The 24212-nt window shown below is 31.4% G+C and overlaps 3 protein-coding genes across 3 annotated transcripts; all 3 read right to left on the bottom strand.

Moving 5' to 3' along the window:
* Positions 1–1775: 1775 nt before the first annotated feature.
* Positions 1776–3021, bottom strand: LOC114371787 (AT-hook motif nuclear-localized protein 20-like). The gene is made up of 2 exons (XM_028329125.1): positions 3018–3021; positions 1776–2940 (listed from the first exon to the last, which is right to left on the bottom strand). Exons 1-2 carry the CDS (start codon positions 3019–3021, stop codon positions 2072–2074), a joined length of 873 nt encoding a protein of 290 aa, XP_028184926.1. The 3' UTR covers positions 1776–2071.
* A 7794-nt stretch (positions 3022–10815) lies between these two features.
* Positions 10816–13160, bottom strand: LOC114370244. Its single transcript, XM_028327541.1, has one exon. The coding sequence runs from the start codon at positions 12780–12782 to the stop codon at positions 11013–11015; it is 1770 nt and encodes a 589-aa protein (XP_028183342.1). The 5' UTR covers positions 12783–13160; the 3' UTR covers positions 10816–11012.
* A 9486-nt stretch (positions 13161–22646) lies between these two features.
* Positions 22647–23377, bottom strand: LOC114370012 (uncharacterized protein At4g14450, chloroplastic-like). Its single transcript, XM_028327296.1, has one exon. It carries the CDS (start codon positions 23319–23321, stop codon positions 23040–23042), a length of 282 nt encoding a protein of 93 aa, XP_028183097.1. The 5' UTR covers positions 23322–23377; the 3' UTR covers positions 22647–23039.
* Positions 23378–24212: the final 835 nt, after the last annotated feature.

Here is a 24212-nt window from a genome sequence, read left to right as displayed (position 1 = left end):
ACACCATTCCAGACCATTTTAAAGTCAAAAGATGTAAATTATCTGGCATCAAACACAATGGTTCTAACGAGTGAATCACACTTATGATATAGTCATGAACTAACTACCCTTCATCTCATTGGATTAAACTTGAGGCTGATAGTATACTGTCTAGATTGCTAATTATTTATTAATTACTTTATATGAAACACTTTTGATTCTTTGTAAGATCACTAATAATACGGCAAACAAAAACAAGGGTCAATATCCAACATGTTTCCTATGTCACCCCTAAAATATCTATGTTCCCATGTTTTTACCGGATTTTCTTATCAAGTTAGTGACCCTTAAAGCACTAAAAGAGGCAAGGATCAAGTGAGTACAGTTACAATAATATTATCATATTAGCTACCAAAATAGTTTGAGCGACATATTTTAATTTCAGAACAAGAGACTTTGCACTAGGCATATAAAGACAGCTCTGTCTCTCTCTCTCTCTCTCTATGTTTGGAAGAAGAAAACAGTGTTTTCAATTATGCAGTAATGTATTATTAATTAGTACATTTCTTGGAGAAAGAGTCACTCTTTCTGCAGCTAGCATCTTAATCGATCCATGTATAGGGTATGGACAGAAAATTCTCCATTCTGCCAAAATGAACTTTATGTGTGTCTTCGTGGGACTCATCTTAAATCCTATAAACATTAACACGTGGGTTTGGAATAACAGAGGTGTCTGGGACTTGATCAAATCAATGTACGAAGAAGAAGAGAGCCATACCCAAACTCAGATAGTTTCGTCTAGAACAAACACCAAATTATGGAAAGATATACCCCACAGTTAAAGCTTGTAGGTGTAGCACTTTAATTGTGCGCATGCAACACTCAAGTACACAAGCGACAAAAGAGAATGTTACACGCTTCAGAATTTCTAAAATCAACACAATATTATTCTTAGCATTTTCAAAGTATTCATGCAGATGAAATTGTGGAGCTTGTATTTTTTTATACATGTTTTTTTTATCAATCCTTTAGTTTATCAAGAAAAAAAATTTAAACTAATCTAAAATTGGATAAAAGATAAATAAAATATATAATAATTATTTTCGTTAAAAATAAAATATAATGTATATATATGTTGAGAAGGTTTATAATTCATTCAACCCACTGAAAAATCAAATATAATATTACTGTTCAGTCCCTCATTATAATTTATATTAGCTGTCATGATGTTTCTGCATCTAATACGAAGAATTCTTACATTTTATATCTTGTGCTGAATCCAATTAATGATTATAATTTTCATCTATATGTATACAGAAGCATAAATCCTTGCTTAAATTCATTTCAAAAAGGATTAAAATATAACAAGATCTAGAAGGCAGCCTTTCTCGGATTAAACAATAAATAGTAAGGAGATCTGGGCAGTAGCCCTATCCACTGTGCAATTACATAACTCAAATTTCAGATGCAGATGTTTTAAGTTCACAAACCCTAACAGTGATTTCATTTACTTCCCAGATCGCGAAATAAAGGGTAATTAGGGTGAAAGAAGAAGTTTGAGAACCATCAATCCATGATAACTTGGAACACGATTCCATCTCATGATTAAGATGATTCCCCCCTCCCCTCAAAACCCCAACTTCATCATATATATTTTGAAAGTCTAATCATTTCGATCCCATCATATATTAAAACCAAAGCAATGAAGTGAATCAATAATAAAATAAAATAATAAAGAAATCAAATAAAGGGACTAAACAATTAAATACCAGACGGTGATTAAAAAAACTAGTAAATTATTCATAAATATATCAGGAAGACGCCCATGATCATCTGTTTTATTCGAAACACAGAAGCAAAAGAGAAAAAAAGAAGGTTCATAATCCATGTACATCGATAAAATAAGCATGTTTGCTTGCTTGCAAGCTATTAGCTAGCTTCCTCTCTCACATACAGTTCTTCTTCACAACTATATAATTTGTACTCTAACCTTGCAACTCTTTTTCCAATGTCCTACATCCTTCAAAATACAGCACAAGATCCATAATACAAAGTAGGTTGAATTTGATTATCAGATCCCTCCCTCCATGATTCAGAAAGGTGCTCGTCCATGAGCCCAAGCAAGAGCTTCATGCCCCACCTGGCCACCTCCTCCTCCATTTGGTGGAAGATTATACAAAGGCAGAGATGATGGATCTGGAATCCCACCCTGCAACTGGCCACCCCCACTGCTTCCAATTCCAAGTGGCAGCGGTGGCGATCCTCCTCCGCCTTGCGCCCCCACCATCGAACTAGGCCCCTCATCATCTTCATCAAGTGGAAGTCTCTCATACGTTGCATTAGCAAAAGTTGCAGCAATGACCATAACTGGTCCTGCTGCAACTAGAGATCCAACCACACTCCCTCCCACTACCTGGCCTTGTCCTCCAGCCAGATACACGGTGAGTCCTGTGGATCCTGGAGGAGCAGGACCAGGTAGGAAAGTCCCGGTTAGGGACAAAATTTCAAACCTTCCATGAAGTGCCACCACAGCACCAGGAGCAGAAGGCTGTCTAAGTGTAACATTGGCCACTGAGCCACTCCCACTGAGCACACAAACCCCACGCTGACGCCTCCTTGCGAATTGGGCAACACTCTCTGCAACATCAGCTCCTCCAGTTATCTCCATCACGTGGCTCCTCAGGGCATTTGGGCTGTCCCTTGTCACGAAAATGGGTGGTTTTGGCTTGTTTTTGGATCCAGGAGGTCTTCCTCTTGGTCTTCGGGTTCCAACCTCAACTGCACCCTCTTTTGGTTCATCTCTATTGTCTTCGTCGAATTCTTCTCTATTGTTGTGGCTATCACTGTTTTCGTTGATTCCAAGGTCTGAGTGGCGTTTGCTTAGGCCAGGTGAATGGGTTCCTGGGTGGTCAACCCCAGATAACCCTCCCTGACCTGTCCACCAAGGATTTGCCAGAGTTGCTGCACAGATTAATTCAGTTCAGGTTAAGGTAAAGAAAAATATATATACATATATAGCAATAGCAGTTACTTCAGACCCATAAAATTTACCAGAAAACGCAAAAAATTGACCTGTGATGTGTGAGCGAGCTACCTTTTTACTTCGAAGACTATATATGTAGCTGATATGAGTTTAAATTTGGATTTTTGATTTTGTCTTCCTAGTTTTCCTTCACTTGTTGAAATAGCAAGAGAGCAAAAAAAAGAGAAAGAAAAAAAAAGTCAAACCCACATAGTTTATAAGAAACAAAGGGCTTAGCTAGCTATTTTCTCTCTATGAAGACTTAACATGTGATGTTTGCTTGGTCCCATGGATGAGAGGGTAAAAGAGTATGAGAGGTGAGGTGATTAGAAGAGAGAATTAGATTCAAATACTCAAGAGGAATCAAGTAAAGGGTACTAAAGAGTTTGATCAAAATAGCTGTTTCATGAGATGGAAAGAAAGGATTCAAGATCAGACGATCAAGAAGTGTTCTCACTCCTCTCTTTTTTTTCTTCTTTTAAATTTGTTTGATTATTCTTTGGCTGCTTATGAAGAAGTGATCTGAGAGTGGGCATGAGACGGAACAGATGCGAAACCTTTCACAGAATCAAGCACAAGGAGAGCAAATACGAGGGCAGAAACAGAGAAAAGATGGAGAGAGAAAGAGAGAGAGAGGTAATAAACAAAACCAAAATAGGAGACAGTACTATCTAACAATAAGATATAGAAAGAGAAAGAACACACAACAAAACTAGGGAGTAGTATTTGACAAGAACAAAGGAGAAGAAATGTTTTTGATTTGTTCTCTTTCTTGGCGTGAGCCCTGTGCTGTAATAAGGGGAGCCAATATATTTTCTCTCTCACTTTATTTTTTTTATTTCTACATTTTTTTTCCTTCCAATCTTATTTGCTTGTTTGCTTCTGGTAGCATATTATATAATGGGAACGAACAATAAGCACTGCTTTTAGAGGGTCTTGGAAATTAGGGTTTTGTGGGGTCGCGTGCGCGTAGGCAGGTGCGGAGCACGTCGTTTTCTCGGGGCCCGATACATACACACCAACGTTACCATAAGAGAGAACGAGTCATGAGTGAGAGAAATTAAGGTAAGTATAAAAACAACAACAAGAAACCTGGTAATATGTTTCAGCTACTTGACTTTGGCACTGTCAATGCTAAACAAATGTTACTGGCTTGTTGGTTGTTTTCTCTTTTTTATTTTGGTTAGTTCTTTCTACTTGCATCTCTATGCTTATGTCGGATAGGGTAGCTTTTTATTTTGCTTTGCAGCAATGTAAATTGTAATCATTTAATGTGTTTTTTAATTTTCTTAATTTATACGTCTCTTTGTAACATGTTGTCAATGCCTTATCCTCTTTTTGGAAAAGCTTATTTGATTTAATAATGGTTTATCACCTTCTCATAATTTTTTAAAACTTGAATCATTAAGTTTCACAATCAAGTTTTTAAATAGGCTCTCATTTGGCAAATGCTTATTTAAATTATTTATCTAAATTTGCTGTTTTGGTGGATATAGTGGCTACTTTTGGAGAATTTGTCAGGATGGTACCAAGGCTGGGATGTTGATTACCATAAAAGAAGCCTGATAATTAAGATTGAGTGTTAGGATATTATTACCTTCATTCTACTATAGAATTTCTGAATTGTAAAATTGGGTGTCTCTCTTTTAAATTAATGTCTTAACACTGCACATAGGTTCTAACTCCAAAGAAATATATATATACTTGATCATGAAAGCGTCTGCTAGCTAGATTTGTTACAATAATCATCTTGAAAAAAAATATTGAAATTTGTCATTGGTGGTAGAATTACACGATTGAATTATGTTTTAAACAACATATATTCTTAGTTGATATTTATCCTCTCTTAAAAGTTCTGGAAAATCATAATGGTTGTGGAAGTTAATCAAGGAAAAGGAAGCTCTTTAGTTTTAAACTCAAAATCAAGGTATGGTGAATCAATTTTGAGCCCCTTAAATCCTATGAGCAAACATAACTTCAATAAATCTTCAACTCAACGAAAAGGTAAGTGTTTGATGAGTGAAATAGAGATGTTAATTATATATTTAGATTCTAATTGATTTGTGGGTAGTTTGAAGAAAAGAATAAGAAATGGATCTTCTATTATAGTTTTTTTTGGAGGGGCTGCTACATTCACTTTTGCTAAATCTGTCAAAGTGAAAGATGGATAAGTGGATTTGGATGCACCATTGTTCAGAATGTTATTCTCCCAAGTTAGCATATGAAGTGCTACAATCAATTTTAGCAGTCTCCATATAGATTTGATGCTGAGTGCGGGGTGCTTAAGAGAAACCAAGGAATTGTACGACTAAAATAAAAGTTATAGCACTCTAGTTAGCATACTCTGCTTGATAAATCTGTCAAAATACAATTTGCATAGTCGAAATGTGATCCATAACTAGCAAGACCTCAGGTTTTTTATATTGATGAAATTTTGCCATTGCAATTTTTCATTACGTCTGGGATAGGAACATATATGTGTATTGTAGATAGGCTTGGATTTAATATGGCCCTTTCGCATAACTTGTTTGAACACTAACATCAATTTTTTGCTTTGGTTAACGGGTGTATAAGGAGAAATAAGCTTGGACAATAATGTGAATTTGATCATTAATGGTACTTCAAAATAGAATTTAAAGATCTGAATTGTTTGATCTAATTTGTTTGTTGGTCATGATTAAGGTAAAAATAAATCTTGGAATTTGTATAAAGCTAGGAGAATGATTATTCATTTTCAGATTAGTGTTTTAATCTGCTGATCTATATTCTGATAAAAGATCAGTTGATCCATGTAAAATAATTTTTCTAATTATGTATAGAGTCTTTTCTTCTGTTTTTTTTTTTTTTTTTTGATGCATCAAAGTGTATTGAATATGGAGTACAAGGACCCCTCACCCCTACCCAACTACATGAAAGGACATGAACCAATAATTTATTGACATATACCAGCAGCTAGCAACATTGATATAAAAACCAGAAAAACCAGCAAGATCCTAAATCTGCATCTCATGTTTTCTGTTTTCTAGTATTACTTGTTTCTTCTTGATCTTTCTTAATAAATGGATGCGGTCTTAAAAGTATACTTTTTTAGGCTTATTAATATATGATGTATATAAGAATTAAAAAATCAAATGAAATTAATTAGAAATACAGATGTACTTTGATGAGTTAGATCTAATGCGTATCTGAGTCAAGGAGATCTTCTATGTCCAATACAAACACTAATTATATATGTAATGTTTTATCCAAATTTTCAAGACTGTTTTCTCTTCAAATTATGAGAAGTCAAATACTATTTTACTAAAGTTCTACAACTAGAAGAAACTTATTTTTATGAAGAAAAATGCAAATAAAAAAGAAGTTAGAAGATAATGAGAGAAACTTCTCCGATTCTTTTAGTTTCTCCTTCTACAACCAATTAAGCATCCTCTTCCAATGCATTAATATACTCTTTCATGAAGTTTCTAATGTGCCACTCAAATTCATCACATCGTCTTTTCTTTTCAATATTGCTAATCACTTATTTGTGCATGTTCTTGATGTTGTTTTTTTTATTCATAGGAAGAAATTAAATACAAGTATAAAAAAATTGCAATAACTCATATATATAATTTAACTAATTGAATTAAATTTTCTTGATATGTCATTGATGTTGTCATAGTAATGTCATTAATTATTAAGCTATTTTTTTTACCATGAACTTCACCGTCGACTAACAAAATGACAACGACCCCTCTCTTTCCCCTCAAAAAAATTCAACAGAATACCCAAGCCTGATTTTGAAACTTAGAGAGGAATTAAGTTTGATGAAATCCTAAAAAGGTTGACTTAGAGTTAAATTTTGAGGTTCTTTTTCTCATTGAAAAAGTGAAATGATATTTTTTGTTGATGTTTAAGGAATAACATTAGGAACTTGCGTTGCATATTTTTTATTTGGTCACACTAGATTGTGTGCCCCATTGATTTTAATCTTTTCCATAAAATCATCCCTCACTTATCAAATAATTATGAGAAAAAATTATATACGGAAGTATAAAATAATTTTATATTGTTATTCAATTACAATTTATTATGTATGATAATATTATTTTTTGATGATAATTATTTTAAAAATCATATCAACATTAATTTATGATTAAATGACGATATAAAATTATTTTATACTATTAATGTATAACCATTAAACTCAATAACTATTCTTTAAAAAGTTAATAATTTTACACGAAGCTTTAAAATAATTTTTGAATTTTAAAAAGTAAGACTAAATGCTATCTTACATTACTTTTCCTTTTATCCTTAACATGCGGATCCCTTTGATCAAAATGACCGAAAGAGGCTACGTACATACGAGGAAGCTCGTTAGTACTCTCCTCTACTAATAATGTCATCGATACTTGCAATGTCTTCTAAAATGATTAATAATGCATAGAACTGTTGTTCAAATATAGGACCATAGATACTTGCAATTGTCTTCTAAGAATGGTCCCTAATTGAATTTGATTGTACGTATAATGTATTTTATTATTAATTGATTTATTTATAAGGCTGACACGAGTAAAATGATATTTAATTGAGATTGAGAACTAAAGAAATTTCTATTAGAAGTGATTAACAAAAAGTGTAAATAAATGAGAATGCTAGTAACGTCATTTACAAGCCAGACGCAAACCATTATTGAAAGTGTACAAGACGTACGTGGACAAGAACATTCTTGAAATAGTATATCAGTATGTATAGATAGTGTCTTACCTCATGAAAAAATAAACATAATAAGAGTGGCACTAATAACTCACTACATTTGTAGTCTCAGACATCTCATACTTTAATGCTAACTATGTCACATCCCAATATCTTGAAATGTAATTGGTTAGAGGTGAAGAATAACTTTATCTCCGTAAGCCTCGGCAAACTAAATTCAATTTTTAATTAATTAAGAGAACATGTAACTCAAATATCACTAAAACATATACTCCTACAGTCCTACTACAGCATATTATTATTATAGATTCGAACACCTTATTAATTTATCATCTTCCAAATACAAAAGGCCTCTTCAAACAACTGAAACAAGCACAACTAAACCACCACCTATCAAACATGCTAATTAAGACCCAAGAATTCCTCAGCTTGAAGATTGCTTCACAGCAAAAGCTTTCTTCACCTGCATATCAATAACAGGATAATGGGCTGGGTCGCTCTGAATTGGGGGTCAAGAAACGGAGAATGGGAGAGAATACATTCACTGAATAGAATGAAAATTCAGTTTAGTTTATTGAAAATAATAATTTTTTTTATAAATAAAATATTTTCGCTAAGAACATGAAATATTATATTCTAATACTTTGAAAATAATAATAACAATAGTTATTTTTAATTAAAAAAAGTTTACTCCTCTTTACTTATCTTTCTAAACTAATCGTTAAAATTTGATATTTTCATTCAAGTTTTCTATTTCATTCTCCTGCGGTTCCTGTATTGAAGGGCAAGCCAGCATGCAAATCGGGCCACAGTGTGGCCCATCCCTGAAAGGCAAAATCACAAAGAACTTAATTGCAGTTCAGATTTCAGACCAAAGAAAAATTGAAAATTCTGATTAGTCATAAATGAATGTCACGTGACAGAATCAGAAAACTAGATGCAATATTTTTAATACTATTCTTTAAATTAAACTTTTAGTCAACTTCTAATAAGTAAATTATGAGTGTAAAACTTTTACTAATCCACAATATAATCAGTTTTTTTACAGCAGAAAAAAATCACTTGAAAGGTTCTACTATCAGTTTTGTTTTGTCCATTCTTAAGTTTTTTCTTTTTTTATATAGTCCTTTCTTAAGTTGGTACTGAAGTATTACAAATAGGGCACTGGCACCAACAACATAGTAGTACTAACTTATAGAGGCCCCTGCTGCATTACACCCTGGCCTCTTAAACACCTTAATGGAAACAATATTTGAGAACAGTTACATTTTTTAAATATCAAATAATTATATTATATTTAATTATTTTTATGTTCTTTCTCTAATTTTCTTATATACAAATTTCATAAATACGCTTCAAAATTAAAGAAAAATAACTCCCACACACAAAAGAAAACATTTTCCGTTTGAGAAATGTGGAAAACCAAAACAGATTTACTTCACATAAAATTGAGGAATGCTTGATACAATATCTTTTTAATATTTTGTGAAGAAAATATTAAATAAAAATGTATTTTATATCTTGAAAATATAAAAATATTCAATATTACCTTTATTTGATAATTGAGAGTATTATTTAAAGATCTATAAAAATATTTAAATTGTTCAAAAAATGTATAATTTTATATTTCATTTTTTTAACATAAAAAATAATTTTCAAGCTGATAGTACGAAAACACCTTGGAGATGAAGTAGTCCAGGTGCCATTTTGATAGTATCTCTTAACATTTTTAGGTCTAGACTCTTGATCCAAATACACTATTGTGCAACCAAAGGTACTCGATAGTCGATGCATTAGTTGTCAGTATCTTTTATTCTGGAATAACTGAACATTTAACATCTTTGTATAATTACTGCTATTATATCTCTGTACAAACGTGAAGTGCAGTTTTCTGATAGCTAGTTTTTGACATGCATTAAATGTATTTTGAAAATTTATTTCTCGAATGTATTAACAATTAAATACATTATGGAAATTAGTTTTCGGGACATTTAAAAATTTGTCAAAAATATCTTTAAAGTATATAAGCTGTCATGATTTTTTTTTTTTAAAGGGAGAGAAAAAAAGGGGCCATAATAGTGACTAAGGTTTAATGAGCTTGTACCTCAATTTTGACACTGGCCCAAGTATTTAAAGCTTGAGAGGGATGTTTGATTTGAAATTTGAAGTTTCACAATTCAATTTTTTCACGCCCAAAAACACGCCCTCTAACGAAGAAGCGCGCACATTCTGAATTAGAACCATGAACCAAGTCACTGGGAGCATGAACAAGAAGCTTACACCGTATGATTATGAAGTAGATCATAAATTCATAATGCAAAACTACTGAATAGAATATTAGAAGTGAATGCACGAATAAATCAGCAGCAACTAAAGGAATAAGATATCAATATCAACACAAGTCTCTGTATTAGTGTGTTATTCAAAAATAATAATAACAATAGCTACTAAGAATGCATAATATAAGCAATGTATCAAAAATAAAGAAAGAAAGTATAATGTAAATGAAAGTATAGTTTTTAAACAGTAAGTTAACTAGTTAATTTTTACGAGATTACGAATTCACTTATCGTATGTGATGTGAACTCTTTTTTTAGTAGATATAAACTTTAAGTAAACTCGGTATTACAACCAAGTCAATAAGTTAAAAAAATTAGATCAAATTATAAGTCATTTTAAATTATTTTTTATTTGTTTAATATTCAACATATCTTTATTTAGTATGTTGTTCCTGAATCAAAAAATTCTCACCTTTAATAACATCAAACTGTTGTTCTCTAATAACATTAAACTCTCGATAAAAATGATCTGCCACTATTATAACATACATTTACAAGTTATTATCTAATAGTAATGTATTACTAGACTTGATTATCTAAATATTGTGAAATTTATAATTTACTATTTTATTATATTATATTGTTAAAATGTTTAATTGATATGTTATTTATAAATATTTTGATATTATTTTCATATGAAATTGACTCTTACAAATCTATAAGTTGAATTCACAGATTAAGTTTATACAACTTTCATAAATCTATATAAATTCTCAAGTTTGATACCCTTAACGATAAGTATCAAGTAAAGTGCATATGAACATATTTACAAGTTCAACAAATATGACATCTTATATACTTTATAACTCATTGCAATTAAATTTTACTATACTTTCAAGCCTTCAACGAGAGTCCTAAATGTACAAAGTTTAGAATTCCATGCCGCATCAAAATGATGTCGATGTATGGCCTTATAAATACAAACTAAGGAAATGCTCATCATCATATTGGGGATTTCAACATTCAGAATTTATTCAACTGGGAAAAGCTCCACATTGCAGTTGCCATTCCATGCAATCTTCAAAATCAAAACTACTTGCACAACCCAACAACGCGTTTTGTTGTTGTTCATAACGGCATATGTAATTGAGTCCCATAAGAAGCTGGCATATAGCTTCCTCTGTCTTGTCCTTATCAGCAAAGTATAATGTCTGAAATAGCAGCACATTTGTCCTGCTAACAATTTGGTGCTGCTCAAAATTCCTCTCACTTTGCCACCTGATCATGTTATGGGCAAGTGGAGCAAGCCACTTGAGTATCCCATCAAGAGTCACCTTCCAGTCATGAGCAAGAGGCGCATCATATATGGCCAAGTTCTTCACATAGCTCTTAAGTTTGCCTTTCAGAGACAACCTTAAGCTCGTCGGTAGCATCTGATATAGATTATTCCGAGCTTCCTCGCCAACTAAATGTGGATACCTTAGGAGTTTCTCCATGACGGTTATGACATTGGCATAGTGCAATGCCAGAGCACATCCTCCTAGAGTAGAAGGAGGAGCATAAACAGATAATCTACTTTGGGGACCAAAGGTTGAGCAACTCAGATCTTCAGTGAAAGGAACACCACTTTGAACATGATTTGGACAACCAGAATGGTACAAGTGATCCCTTTTCTTGGCCTTATTCCCAACACCGATACTCTGACTGATTGATCCACGATCGTGTTGGTCCTCGCGATCAACAACATGATCATCATCATCATCATCGAATTCTGCAACCGAGCTGCTTAAACTCAGACAATCCATGAAAAGTCTCCCCGGACTTGTTCCACAAGGAAAACCAAAATCTTCGATTTGAAGATATGCTAATTCACCTCTCCTCATAGGCCTACTAATAGTTTCCCTTGTCTCCACAGCAGTTCTTCCATTTCTCTTGCCATGATTGCTTTTCAACTTCTCAGAACTCACAGGAACACTAATCTGGCCAGACACTAACCCACACTCATTCTGCAATGTTGGACTTGGAGAACCTCCACTAAGCCCAAGACTATTACTTTTTCTCCATGTAGAATCACCAAAGATCATACATATTCTAGCATAAATGGTACAAACTGTCCTGGCCAACAACTCAACAACCTTATCAAAATTCTGATTCCAAAGTGAAATCTCCTTTAGATGCCTCACATCTTGCTTCTGCCATGTAAGTTTCTGCTCAAACGCCCTTCTACTCTCCTCATGCAGGTTATGCTGAAACTTCTTCACCGCTTGCTCCAAATCATTCAGAACCCCCATTTCACTGTGCAAACTCCTGGTAGCACTAACATACCTATCCATTTTCCTCACCATTCCTTCCATGTGCTTAACTAGGAACCCCAATTCCCTCACATCTATGACTCCACTAACAATGTCCCCATAAACATGCTCAAAGCCTTGCAAAGCGGGCAAAGAACACTTTTTTCCCAACCTAGAAACCACGTTAGCGACGCGGTTTAACTCCTCAAGCTTCTCTGCTCGAGCCAGCCCGAGGAGATAACCCTCTTGGGAGGAAACAAGGTTTTGAACACCCTGTGAGTTCGAGATCTCGTTTTTGAGCTTCACGATCTCGGGCTCTGACAAGGATCTGTGGAGGTGAACGATTTTAGACATTACATTTGCGACTTCAAAGGAAAGAATCCCAATTAATTCTTTATTATCTTGGCTTTTGGGGTTGTGTTTTCTCTTTGCGGAAGGTTCGAGAAGAAGAGCGTGCTTGAGATTGGCGCTTACCTGGTTACCCATCTTCACAATCCAAGCTTCAGCAACCATAGCTACCTCACCACACTTTCACCAAATGCCCGTCATTCAAGATGACCCATTGAGGGGGGCAAGAAGAAGAGTCCAATAGCTTGTCAAAGCTGCAAACTTTGACGCTCAAGAATGGTTTTGGGGGTGAAATTATTGGTGGGGCAGACAGAGAAACCAAAGGGTGCAATGAGATTGTTTGTGTGTGGCCAAAGGGAAAGGTCAAGCATGTGCATAGAGAAATGTAGGTGGCATGATGAGAGAAAGAAGTGAATTTGGGGAGTGAAGAAGGAGGAGGGTGGTAATTGAAAATAAGGTTGGAATGAGAAGTGACAGAAGAAAGTGGAGGGAAAGAAGGAAGTGAAAAATAAAAGAGGGACCAAAGAAAAGAGGAGTCATTGCTAGAATGCTATTTCAGAGCTATCCACTCTAGTTTTCAAACATAGGGATCAGAATTTTGAAAAGTAAAGTCAGGGGTCAGAATTTTGAATTGAATCATTCTAACTTTACTTCTTTCTTTTTTTATCTAATCTTAGTCATTGGATAAAAAAGTAGAAGATATTTTTATATTTTAAATATTAAATCTAAAGTTTAATTTAAAAATCTTTTATATTATTGTTGTTATATGATAAAATTGTTTATTTTTATAATAGTTTTATTAAAAGTTATATTTAGAAAATAATTTCTAATTAGTTAATAGTGTAAAAAAAAAGTTGTACTAATGTTTTGTTTGAATTCCAGCCCGAATGAAGATAAACGAAATAAGAGAGAAAGAAATTGGAATAGTAGGAGTAAAGAGGAATGGAATAAAAAATATGTAGTATTTAGATAAGTAAAGTTTAAAATTAAAAAAAAATTATCTTTATATAAATTAGAATAGTTATTTTAAATGAAAGTGTTTCTAAAAACTAATTTTCAATGAGAATGCTTTTGGGGTGCTTCTTTTACAAGAACGTTTTAAAAAAAAAATTAACCTCTTATATCTTTGAATTTGTCTTTCTAATATTTATTTCTAAATTCAATTTCAATGTTATTTAGTAAAATTATCAATAGTTAAAAATAAACTTATATTACAATATAAATGGTTTATCATAAATATAAAATATAATATAATATAATGTATATATAAATATTTATTTATCATGAATTTTAATTGTAATATAATTTACACATTCAAAATTAATGATTTATTATAAATTTTAGTTATATACTTATATTAATCTATTATTTTTTCTTAACATCAAACTATTTAATATTTTGAATTGACAATAATATTTTTTAAGAAACTAAAATAAAAAATTAAAAAGAGATATTTACTTCCTCCTATGTCAAGTCAATTTGGAAAAAAAAAATTTCTTGTGAATCTCAAATAAAAAATTTGTCTTTATTTTTCCTCTCAAACAAATAATAAAAGTATATTTTTTTATCTTATCTTCTAATTTTTATTTTCTTGTGAACTCATAATATATCAGCGGTTTCTACTATAAATTCATCAATAATGATTAAAATAGACGTGCTATTATCTTAAAATTTAAACTTAAGCTTAACTTAACTTTAAAAAATAACTCTTAAAATAAAATTTGTTTCTTTACTTTAATCAATAAATATTACTTATTAAGTTTTGTTACGATGTTGATGGAGAAAATTGAACCAACAATTTTTCTTTCTCTATTCTCATTTCTTCAATTCTTAAAAAAAAAATCTCAATTACCAACCTAATCTTATAATTCTAACTCTTAAATCCACCTTTAAAAGTAATGTTAAATCTTCTTATTATATCCTTTTACAAACCATCCTACTATTTTTTTTATGGTAAATAAAACATATTTAAAACTTACGATAAAAAAGTAATATGAAGTTCTTAATCCTCCTCCGATATCTTCTTATTATCTTTTATGATAAATTTTAAATATATTTTATATTTTCAATACAATAAATATTTTTATTTTTTATTTATCATAAAAGTTAATAGGAGGATTTATAGGAGAATATAATAGAAGGATTTAACATTAGTGTATATGTAATACTCATTTCGTTCCTAATACGGTAGTAATACCCGGGGAGCTAACAATCAACGTTAGAAAAAATGTGCGTGACTGATTAAAACATTGACTTCGCTCAACTTGTAATAATGCTACATTTCTTTGATGCTTTAAATTTGACTGCGCAAACAATCTTTTAACGTTGGATTAGTTGTGAGACTTGTGATTCGTTCAATATACACTTCTATCATAACTATCCAAATTTAGTGTTCTGAAGGCTGAAGCAACTAATACACTGGACAAAGTAAGATATATTTATTGGTGATAACTGATAAGAATATTCAAACTATGGAATCCTACTTTGATAGCTAATTAAAAGTACTAATAATAATGAATAATGCTGTTCAAGAGTATACACAAATTAATTATCCAAACAGATGATATAATTATCTAAATATTTTTTCCCTCAAATTTGGGTTTAGTTTTTATCTTTTTAATTTAAAAGTGATTGGTTAGTCTACTTTTGATCCTTCATATTATTTTTTTGGAATAATTTTAACTCTGGCTAAGGACCAAAAAGTAAATTATTTTCAAGTTTGGAAGATAAAAGTAACACTTTTAAATTTTGGGAAATAGAAAAATTAAGCTCAAATTTGAGAGACGTAACAAATATTTAAGTCTAACATAATTATATGTTTTTATAAAAAAATAATTACTTTTTTAATGGTTATGAGTATGAATAATTTATTTTAAAGAATAAAGTAAGTAATCTCAATTATTAATGATAAAAATCAATAATTAAATAATATTATGCGTACATGCATAATAAAATATGGATGTGATGGAATATCAATAGTTCCTTTTCTCATTAACAACAAAAATTCTCATTTATAAAAAAATTAATTTTAAATTTATTAAGGAAATTAATTAATTTCATTAAATTATATCAATTTAAATTAAAATATAAACTTTTTTTAGACTATCCTTTAATAAAACTTATATCGAGCATAAAATTGCTATTAAATGAAAAATATTTTAAAAATAATATAATTAAACAAGAAAAAAAAATAGTTGACATACATTTATATTTAAAATTAATATATCAACATTTTTTTCTTCTATTTGAGATTAAATTAATTTATGTTTATTTATTTTAGAGAAGTCAAATCTGATAATTAGACACAAATTTTGATAGGAAAAAAAAACAGATATAAGTATTTTAGTAACTACTCCACTTAGCAAACCCCCTTCCCCATGCATGTTCGTGTGTACACTTATATATAATTTTTTTTATTAATCGTGTGCACACTTATATAATTATAATATTCCATTTAAAATAATATTTAGATAAAACTAAGTAATAAACCGTTAGGCCCTTTTTTGTTGTTGTTATTGGTATTATTATTAGACTAAAAGTTAGGTGTTTGCAACATTTTTAATATGCTTATTCTAATGATGAAGTAAAATAACTTAACAATTTGTGTTATTAATTTTTAATTTACAAATTCAACTAATTAGTGCAATATATATTTTTTAACAAAATTTGAAAAGTACCTGCTCCAGATTTGGTAGTTTACTAATTAATTTGTTGTTGTTGTCGAAGTTTATTGTAATAATTATTCAATATTCAATCATAATTTTATGCGTTGAATTTAATAACAATAAATACATGCATACTATAAAAAATATACGCAAAATCTGTACATATTTTTATCCCTAAATACAACTTAAATTTGGTAAAATTTATTAACCTAAATACATCCTAAAATTTCTAAAAATGATCTGAATGTTGGGCTGTTAGAAGAAAAATAAAAGAAAAAAGTTGATACTAATCTGGACCATTTCTTTATTTTTTTTTCAAGAAAAGAAAATGTATGGACCATATTTGTCATATCTAACCAATTCCTTTTAATTTCTTTTGTCTTTTGGCATCCAATCCTATTGTACTTTTTCTTGTAAATTAATCATTGAGAAATATTAAGTGCCTAAAGTGAAGCTAGTGTGGACCTCAGTAGTCACTGCTCGTCCTCTTCACCGTGCTTGAGAGATGGACATGGGTGATTATATATGGGAGAAATTATTAAATGCTTTGATGACAAAAAAAAAAAATACTTGACTTTACAGCAAGAAGTACTAAATATATATTTTTTATCGGTGCATGAAGTTAGTTCAGTTATGAGCTTGATGTGAATTTTAACTTTACGTTCTTTTTAACATTATAATTAAGATGTTGTGCATCCAATTAAGAAAATATTCTTACTTTTAATACCTAATAATCATAATTTCTACAATGAATTGCTCCATTTCAAGTCGCAGGCACCGTAAAGCCCAAATTTTGTTGTTGCAGCTGGTTGCAATATGCAAACATTTTGGGCTTTGGTTTGTCTTTTCTAGGGCAGGCCCATACAAATAACTGCATCTTCTGGATGGCAATGAAAGAGTGTTGCTTCCTGCACCTTCCTCACCCCCCCCCCCCCCCCCCCCCCCCCCATTACTTTACAGAATGTTTAATCTTCATATAATTTTACATTACGAAATGGGTATTCTGCAATGTAATGAGTTGCAAGGAACAAAATTTGAAATTACAAGAAGTTTTATTTGCAATGGAATAAGAATAACAATAAGTAGGATCCAATTCACATAAACTTTTTCATATATATACTTTGATATCAACTTTATGTCACGAATCACGATGCAAAGAGGACATTATACAATTTATCTACTTAGTTAAGAAAATTATTAATAAAAAAAGTAAGAAACTTGAAAGCATCATAATAAGAAAAATAATTAAGGGAGATATTGTACCTTTTAATCCTAGTTTATTATAAGTTTTAAAAAACAAGTTTATAACTAATTGCAAATTGTTATATATTCATTGATGAATTTTTCATCCCTTACCATTTTGCTAAGCAATGATGTTTGACTATTAGAGTCTCATATGTTCATCTCTTGACTCTTGCTGGAAATTTATACCTCCGAAAACAGAAAATCATAAAATAAATTAGGTTGATATAAAGGTGGTATGATATGAAAGGATTGACTGGACTTCAGATTAGACTATAATCAGAATAGATGGATAAAACATTAATTATTAATCTATGACTAAGTAGTACTAATCTCCCTTTAAGTTTGTGAAAAAGACACTCTCAAACCCATTTTTATCCTAACATGACACTGCATCCCAATCCTACTGCATGTGTTTGGTTTCACTTTCAGAATCACATTTAACATTTAACTTGTAGCTTCTGTATTTTGAACTACCTTGACGCAATCTTCTAGCTTATAAGCATGTTTCTAAACATGAATTTCCATTAACACTGTTAATTTTGGAGTTAAATCTAACCATATCATTAACCATACTTATATATCTTGTTATTTCCTACTAGTATCTCTTAATATGCTTCACCTAACTATGGTTACGTAGGCATTTAGCTGGCTAGATAACTCATAACTGTCCACTTACCACTATAAGATCATGTGTTAAAGTTTGCACATTGTAGGATGCAGTCACATCCACTGTGACAGAAGGAACCTACCTGATCAAACATTTTTGAATGCCAAATTGATTGGCTAATTATTAGTCTAAATGTGACAACAATTAATTTTATTAAAGATAGTATATAGAGTTGATATTCTTTTAACTTTCCAACACCGAATATTTGACCCACAGTTTGTTGATTTTTCTATATTTGAATCTTAATGCACTTGCTTGTATATGGCATAGTTTGTTATCTGGCCCCAACTCTTATGTGAATCTCCAGCTTGAAGGTGCTCCATCCACACCCACAAACTAACTCCTTTTTTTCCTCTGAATAGCGTAGACATGGATCCCTTTTGTGCCAAGAAAGTAACGTGCCATGGAATCAACAACAAAAAGTAACAAGCAAAAGGAAATTATTGTTTATAAAAGCCTTTTTTTTAGTTAGTGTTTCTAGCTTGCACTCGATATTCTTTGATGTTTAGAAGATTTTCTTTCTTCTTCCGAAAAGCATAATCAACATTGGATAAGATATGGAACCCACAAGAACAAAATTTCACCCTCCTAGAATATGTACTTGCTTACCAAAGTAAGCCAAATGCATGATTTTAATTGGAATTGATATACTATTGTTTGTGTAATTGAATTTGGGATGGATATGGATACAAAAGGAAAAGTATATTTGGACATTCCAAATACTATTTAACAACTAATTAGTGAGAGGGAGAAATAAATATGATAAATGATATGATATGGTAAGAAAAGAAATATATATATATATATATATATAAAGAGAGAGAGAAATGAGAAATGATAAGTATTGATAAGATGTTCAAATAGTGATGTTCTAGTATAAGTTTTGAGGTTGTATATCCATAGCATGAATATATTTTATTTATGCGTCATGATCTCTTGGTATTTAATTAATAAGATTCAATCATATCTTATCTCTATGATTTCTATAAGATATTATTAGATAAAATATGCATATCATGAAGATATTGTTAGGTTTTCCAAGTGATGTTGATATTAGTTTAAGTGTGACACTCAAGTGTTCATCAACAATACAAGTTGGATTGATCGATATTTGACTCGCTTTATCAATCATGGACTAATCCAACAATGATCGGAAGGTACAAAATATGTATCCAAATATCATTACTCGATACAAAATTATATAAAGAAAAGGTTGAAAATAAATAAATTTTAGTTTATTTTTCATCTTATGAAGTCTTTGAATCTAATTACCCTATTAAATAACTTAAATCTTCATGAAATGATTCATGTTACACACTATTTTCGTATGTGAAGTGAGTTAATGTTGTTTCGTCTAAGTTACAATTTGAATAAATTATTCTCTTGCCTTTTCTCCGGAGTTAATATGTCTTTGGATACATGTTTGAAACTCTTAAAAAAAATGTAGAAGTTACAAGTTATACCTTCTATCTAAACACACGTAATGTACAACTAAAAGCACAAGACACTGCTAAGTGCTAATAGTTTGATGAAAAGGTTGAAGCTCTATATGTTCAATATTACTTACCGAAGTTAATTACATGACGAAATTAGGATAATGCACTAAGCGAAAAATGGGCAAAAAATTGGAAACCACTCTTTTTGGATGCAGCACAGACATGTATAAAAGGACAAAAGAGAAAAAGAAAGGCATAGAATAGAATATTGCTTTGCGTATCAGCAACCAGAATTTCTATATTTGCCGTATAACTTTTTCCCATCGCCTTGCTTCTTCAGTTTCCTTTTTGCATCTTTGAGTTTGGCGTTGGCCACTCAAATCAAATGGGATTATTTTCCACATGCTCGTGCCTTATGTCGGCACCAAGGCCTTTGTCTTTGACTGAACGGAAACAATTTTCTTAAGAAAATTTCATAAACTCTTTCTTCCACATTTTCCTCCTCAATGGCCCTATTTCTTTTGTTGTCATAGAATCTTAATTCGGTACAGAGCGATAGAAATCAGTACTTCCCAGTTCCCAAGATGTGAATAAAATGAATTCTTACAAAAATACAAAGTTAAATTGGATGCCTATATTACGGATTTATTAAAAATATATATAAAAAACACAAACAATAAAACACAATGAAAAAAATAGAATCAAATAGATAAAGGCTAAATGTATTTTTTTCATTATTTTGTTTATTTTGTTCAGTTTGGCAATCCATCTTTTCAAAAATTAACTTTAATCATTTATTTTATTTAAAAGTTTCAAAATATTTTTTACTTGTGCTGTCTGTCACAAGAAAAAATGGAATTGGATGATGTGGTGCGAAACAATATTAATTAGGTTCATATTAGTCCTTTAACTTTTAAAATAATCTTTCTAACTATTTAAATATATTTAACTTTAATATGTGATGAGAGATTAATTTTAGTGTTAATTAAAAGATTAAGTTGAATATACTTGTTTAACATATTAAGAAGTATTTGTGTTAGAAGTAAATTTTACAGAAATATGTGGAGTTTTGTAATATTATCTCAGTTGCCTTAGTATTTGAGCATTTGTGTTAAATTTCTTATTAAAGTTGTAGTGATTCTTCAATTCATCTTTACCCATATTGTGGACGCATTGAGAGAGCTAAATGCCATTTGAATTGTTTATGATGGTTTAGGCACACGAGGTCATAATGTGGCCATAATAAATGGGATAAAGATTAGAGATGCAATCCAGAATATTCAAGTAGGTACAAGAAGCAATTCATGCGGCACGTGAAAACTTGATGAAAAAATAATATTTCATGACTAAATCGGGTATGGGTATATATCCTTTTCTTGAGTGGGTAATTGAAATGTGATCCTTATAGAAATGATAGTCACCCATTCTTTATTATTACTTGGCGCAACTTAGTGCATTTGCCGAAGTCTCCCCACCCCCCCCCCCCCCCAAAAAAAAATAAACCAGTAAGAAAAAATAAATTGAACCAAAACCTAAATCAGATGCCTATACATAGTTGTGCAGAATTGTAAGAATAAATATTGTTTTGGGAACATTATATTTCTTCTCACAGATTGTTGTTGTGTAGTATATTGCACTATTAGAATGAATCATCTCACGTGTGTGGTGTTATTGTCATATAAAAAAATTATATCTTTCTAATTTCTTTATAAGCATTCATAAATTTTAGTAAGGTCCTATATATTTAATGTCTATAAAGAAACATTGGACATTCATATTATATTATAAATAAATAAAAAGGTCAATCTGTAAGATCATGGTCAGTTGTGATGATCGAAGCAAGAATGATCATGTTTTGTGTCCACCGATCCTCTCCACATGTGGGTTGGATAGTTGTTCCGAACACACACCACATGTGCTGTTTGAACAGTGAATATGACATTTAAGTGTCCCTATGCCTGGCTGCTGAGTTGTTATGGACCAAAAGTGGCCCTCTCTCTTGGCATTGCCAGAGCAACTGGCAAATCTAGTTACATCTATTGTTGTGGGAAGGTCATTTTCTATCTTTGCACAAACAATTATTGAGAAAGACACAAACATCACACAAGAGATAGTGGCTAGCAGAGTGTATATAAATGAAAGATAATCTTTGCATTATAAATTAACTTTTAGAATTAAAGTCGACTCAAATTTATATTTAAGAAAATCCACGGTGCAGTTAACCATAAACATTTTCAAGTTGATTACTTTAGGGGATTGATTGATCTAGAATTTTGAGTTAACTAAACATTTTCAAGTAGCTCTTATAAGCTTCAAGCTATTTTCTTTTGGGATTTGATTGATCTAGAGTTCTGAGTTCAAATCCCACCAAAACTGTTTGCTTCTATTCTTCTCTACATTAGGTTGGCCTTAACTTAATTTCAACTGAAGATAAAAAGAAAGAGAGAGAAAATTTAATTTTTACAATTACTAGATAAACTTGGAAGTTGGCAAAGATCCTAGAACAAAAATTGCTCAGTATGCAAAGCTGTGTTTTAAATTGTTGGACACTTGGGGTTTGGGGCATCCAACCAAAGCACACGCCCCAGGTTCAATATTGCGCCAAAAGACATATCATTAGTTCGTCCTAGTAAGCATTATTAACTTCCGCTTCATGGTAGTATTGTAGTATACTAGTAGTATATAAAATCCATCTCAATTAATTAGTAAAACATAAACTTTGCATTCACACAATTAATTACGAACTATAACTATAAAAAAATGGTGTCAGAAGACAGAGTATCGCAAGTCGCAACCAGCACACAAATGATTCCCTGTGTTGGAACTTGGAACCTTGGGCTCCTTGCAGGCTCACACGCACCCACACAGAAATCCATAGAAGAAATTACTAAAATTACGTTAAGAATAGATTAAAAAATTACTTTCATTATTTTTTCCTTGTTGGGCTGATTTCTAGTTTTGTACAATCTAATCAAAAGAAACAATTTGTGCAAAAACTGTAAATTAAGAAGAAGAAGAAGAGAGAGAGAGATTTCTTTTTTATTTTTTGCTGAGAAGAAGAAAAGAGAGATATTCCTATGAAGTAAGTAGTTTAATTTAAGCCCCAAAATGAAAAGGCATAAAAAAAAAAACGGGGAAAAGCTAAAAAAAGAGAGAGAGAAAAAAACACAGAGGGGGTGTAATGTTCATTCATATCACATGAATGAATGAAGCATGAACATGATAATCCCCGTGTGCAAAACAAGGCAAAGCCTCTCCCCAACAAAAAAAAAGGAACAATAATAATTAATTAAAAATACAGCGTTAGATCTTCTTCATTCTATCTAAATAGTAGTATGAACCATTAGATAGCAGCATCCTAAAACTCTCTCTGTTCCTTCATCTTCTTCTTTTTCTTTGGTTTGTATATCTACACGGGAACGAAGGGAGGCACCATGGGAGCGGGCTCGTAACAGAAAGGTGCGGCGGGGTGCTGCCACTTCTTGAACGACACGGTGACCTTCTCCGCCTCCCGCTGCGGCGGCTCTTGCGGCGGTTTTAGCTCCATCGGCGGCGGAGAGGATGCGAGCGGGGAGAGGAGGGGGATGGCGACGTTCCACTCGACGGCGCGGTTTATTTGCAGGGAGGAGGGGGCGCGGCGCTGCAGGCGGCTGGGCTGGTGGCGGTTATTGTTTGTTTGAGGATTTGACATTGGAATATGAGAATTGAGAAGAGTGATTGGGTTGAAGAATGATGGTGGTGAAATTCTTTATATACAAAGAAAGAAGATGCACACGTACACGTTCGTTCAGGTTGGGAAGGTGAAAGAAAGAAAGGGTCATCAAAGTGGAGCCGACTTATCTGTCATACAGCTCGGCTTCACTTGACTCGGCTTCGCTTGGCTGCCTGTTTTCATTCGTTGGGTGGCACATTCTCTTTACTTAATATAGCATCTTTCTTTTCTTTTTTCTTTTTTTTTTTCCGGTTTAAGGCATTGGAAATATAGGTAAAAACATTTAATCTTTTTTGTTTTAGAATAGTTTCTGGGTTTTTTTAAATGTTTTTATAAATTAGGATATTATTGATTGCTTTCTAATTTTAGCTTCATTATTTAATGGGTTTACTAAGTAAAATTAGAAGAAAAAATAAATAAATGTTAAATGATTTAATAAATGTAGTTACTTATATTGAAATTTAAAAAGGTAAATAGGTAATGTTGTTTTTAATTTTTACTATATGAAATTATTTTATTTGAGTTGTGTTGGACAAAATTATAATAAATGAGTATCAATACTATGTCAACTAGAAAATAACTTTTGAGACAAAAGTAGTTTTACAAAAAGATCATCACATGCACAACACAAAAGGATAGGATTTTGAGTTTAAGTTTTATAAATTAACATTAAGGAAAAAATAAATAAAGTACATGTGTTGATAAAAACAAATATTGAATATATAACTTTTTAATTTAAAGTAAAAAGATTTTTCTTAAAGGTTTACTTTAGGTCAACAAAAAATAGTTATTAATTATATGATTAATTAAGTTTTTAGTCCTTCAATTTTTTTAAAGTTCTAATTTTTAGTCCCTCCAAATTTATAATAA

This window comes from Glycine soja, chromosome 10 (assembly GCF_004193775.1).
Source record: "Glycine soja cultivar W05 chromosome 10, ASM419377v2, whole genome shotgun sequence".
NCBI classification, from domain to species: Eukaryota; Viridiplantae; Streptophyta; class Magnoliopsida; order Fabales; family Fabaceae; genus Glycine; species Glycine soja.
Note: the sequence above shows the minus strand (reverse complement) of the source record. Positions and strands in the feature narration are given on the sequence as shown.

Coding starts and splice junctions, on each gene's coding strand:
- LOC114370244 (XM_028327541.1), bottom strand. CDS start 12,782: ATGGTTGCTGAAGCTTGGATTGTGAAGATGGGTAACCAGGTAAGCGCC.
- LOC114370012 (XM_028327296.1), bottom strand. CDS start 23,321: ATGTCAAATCCTCAAACAAACAATAACCGCCACCAGCCCAGCCGCCTG.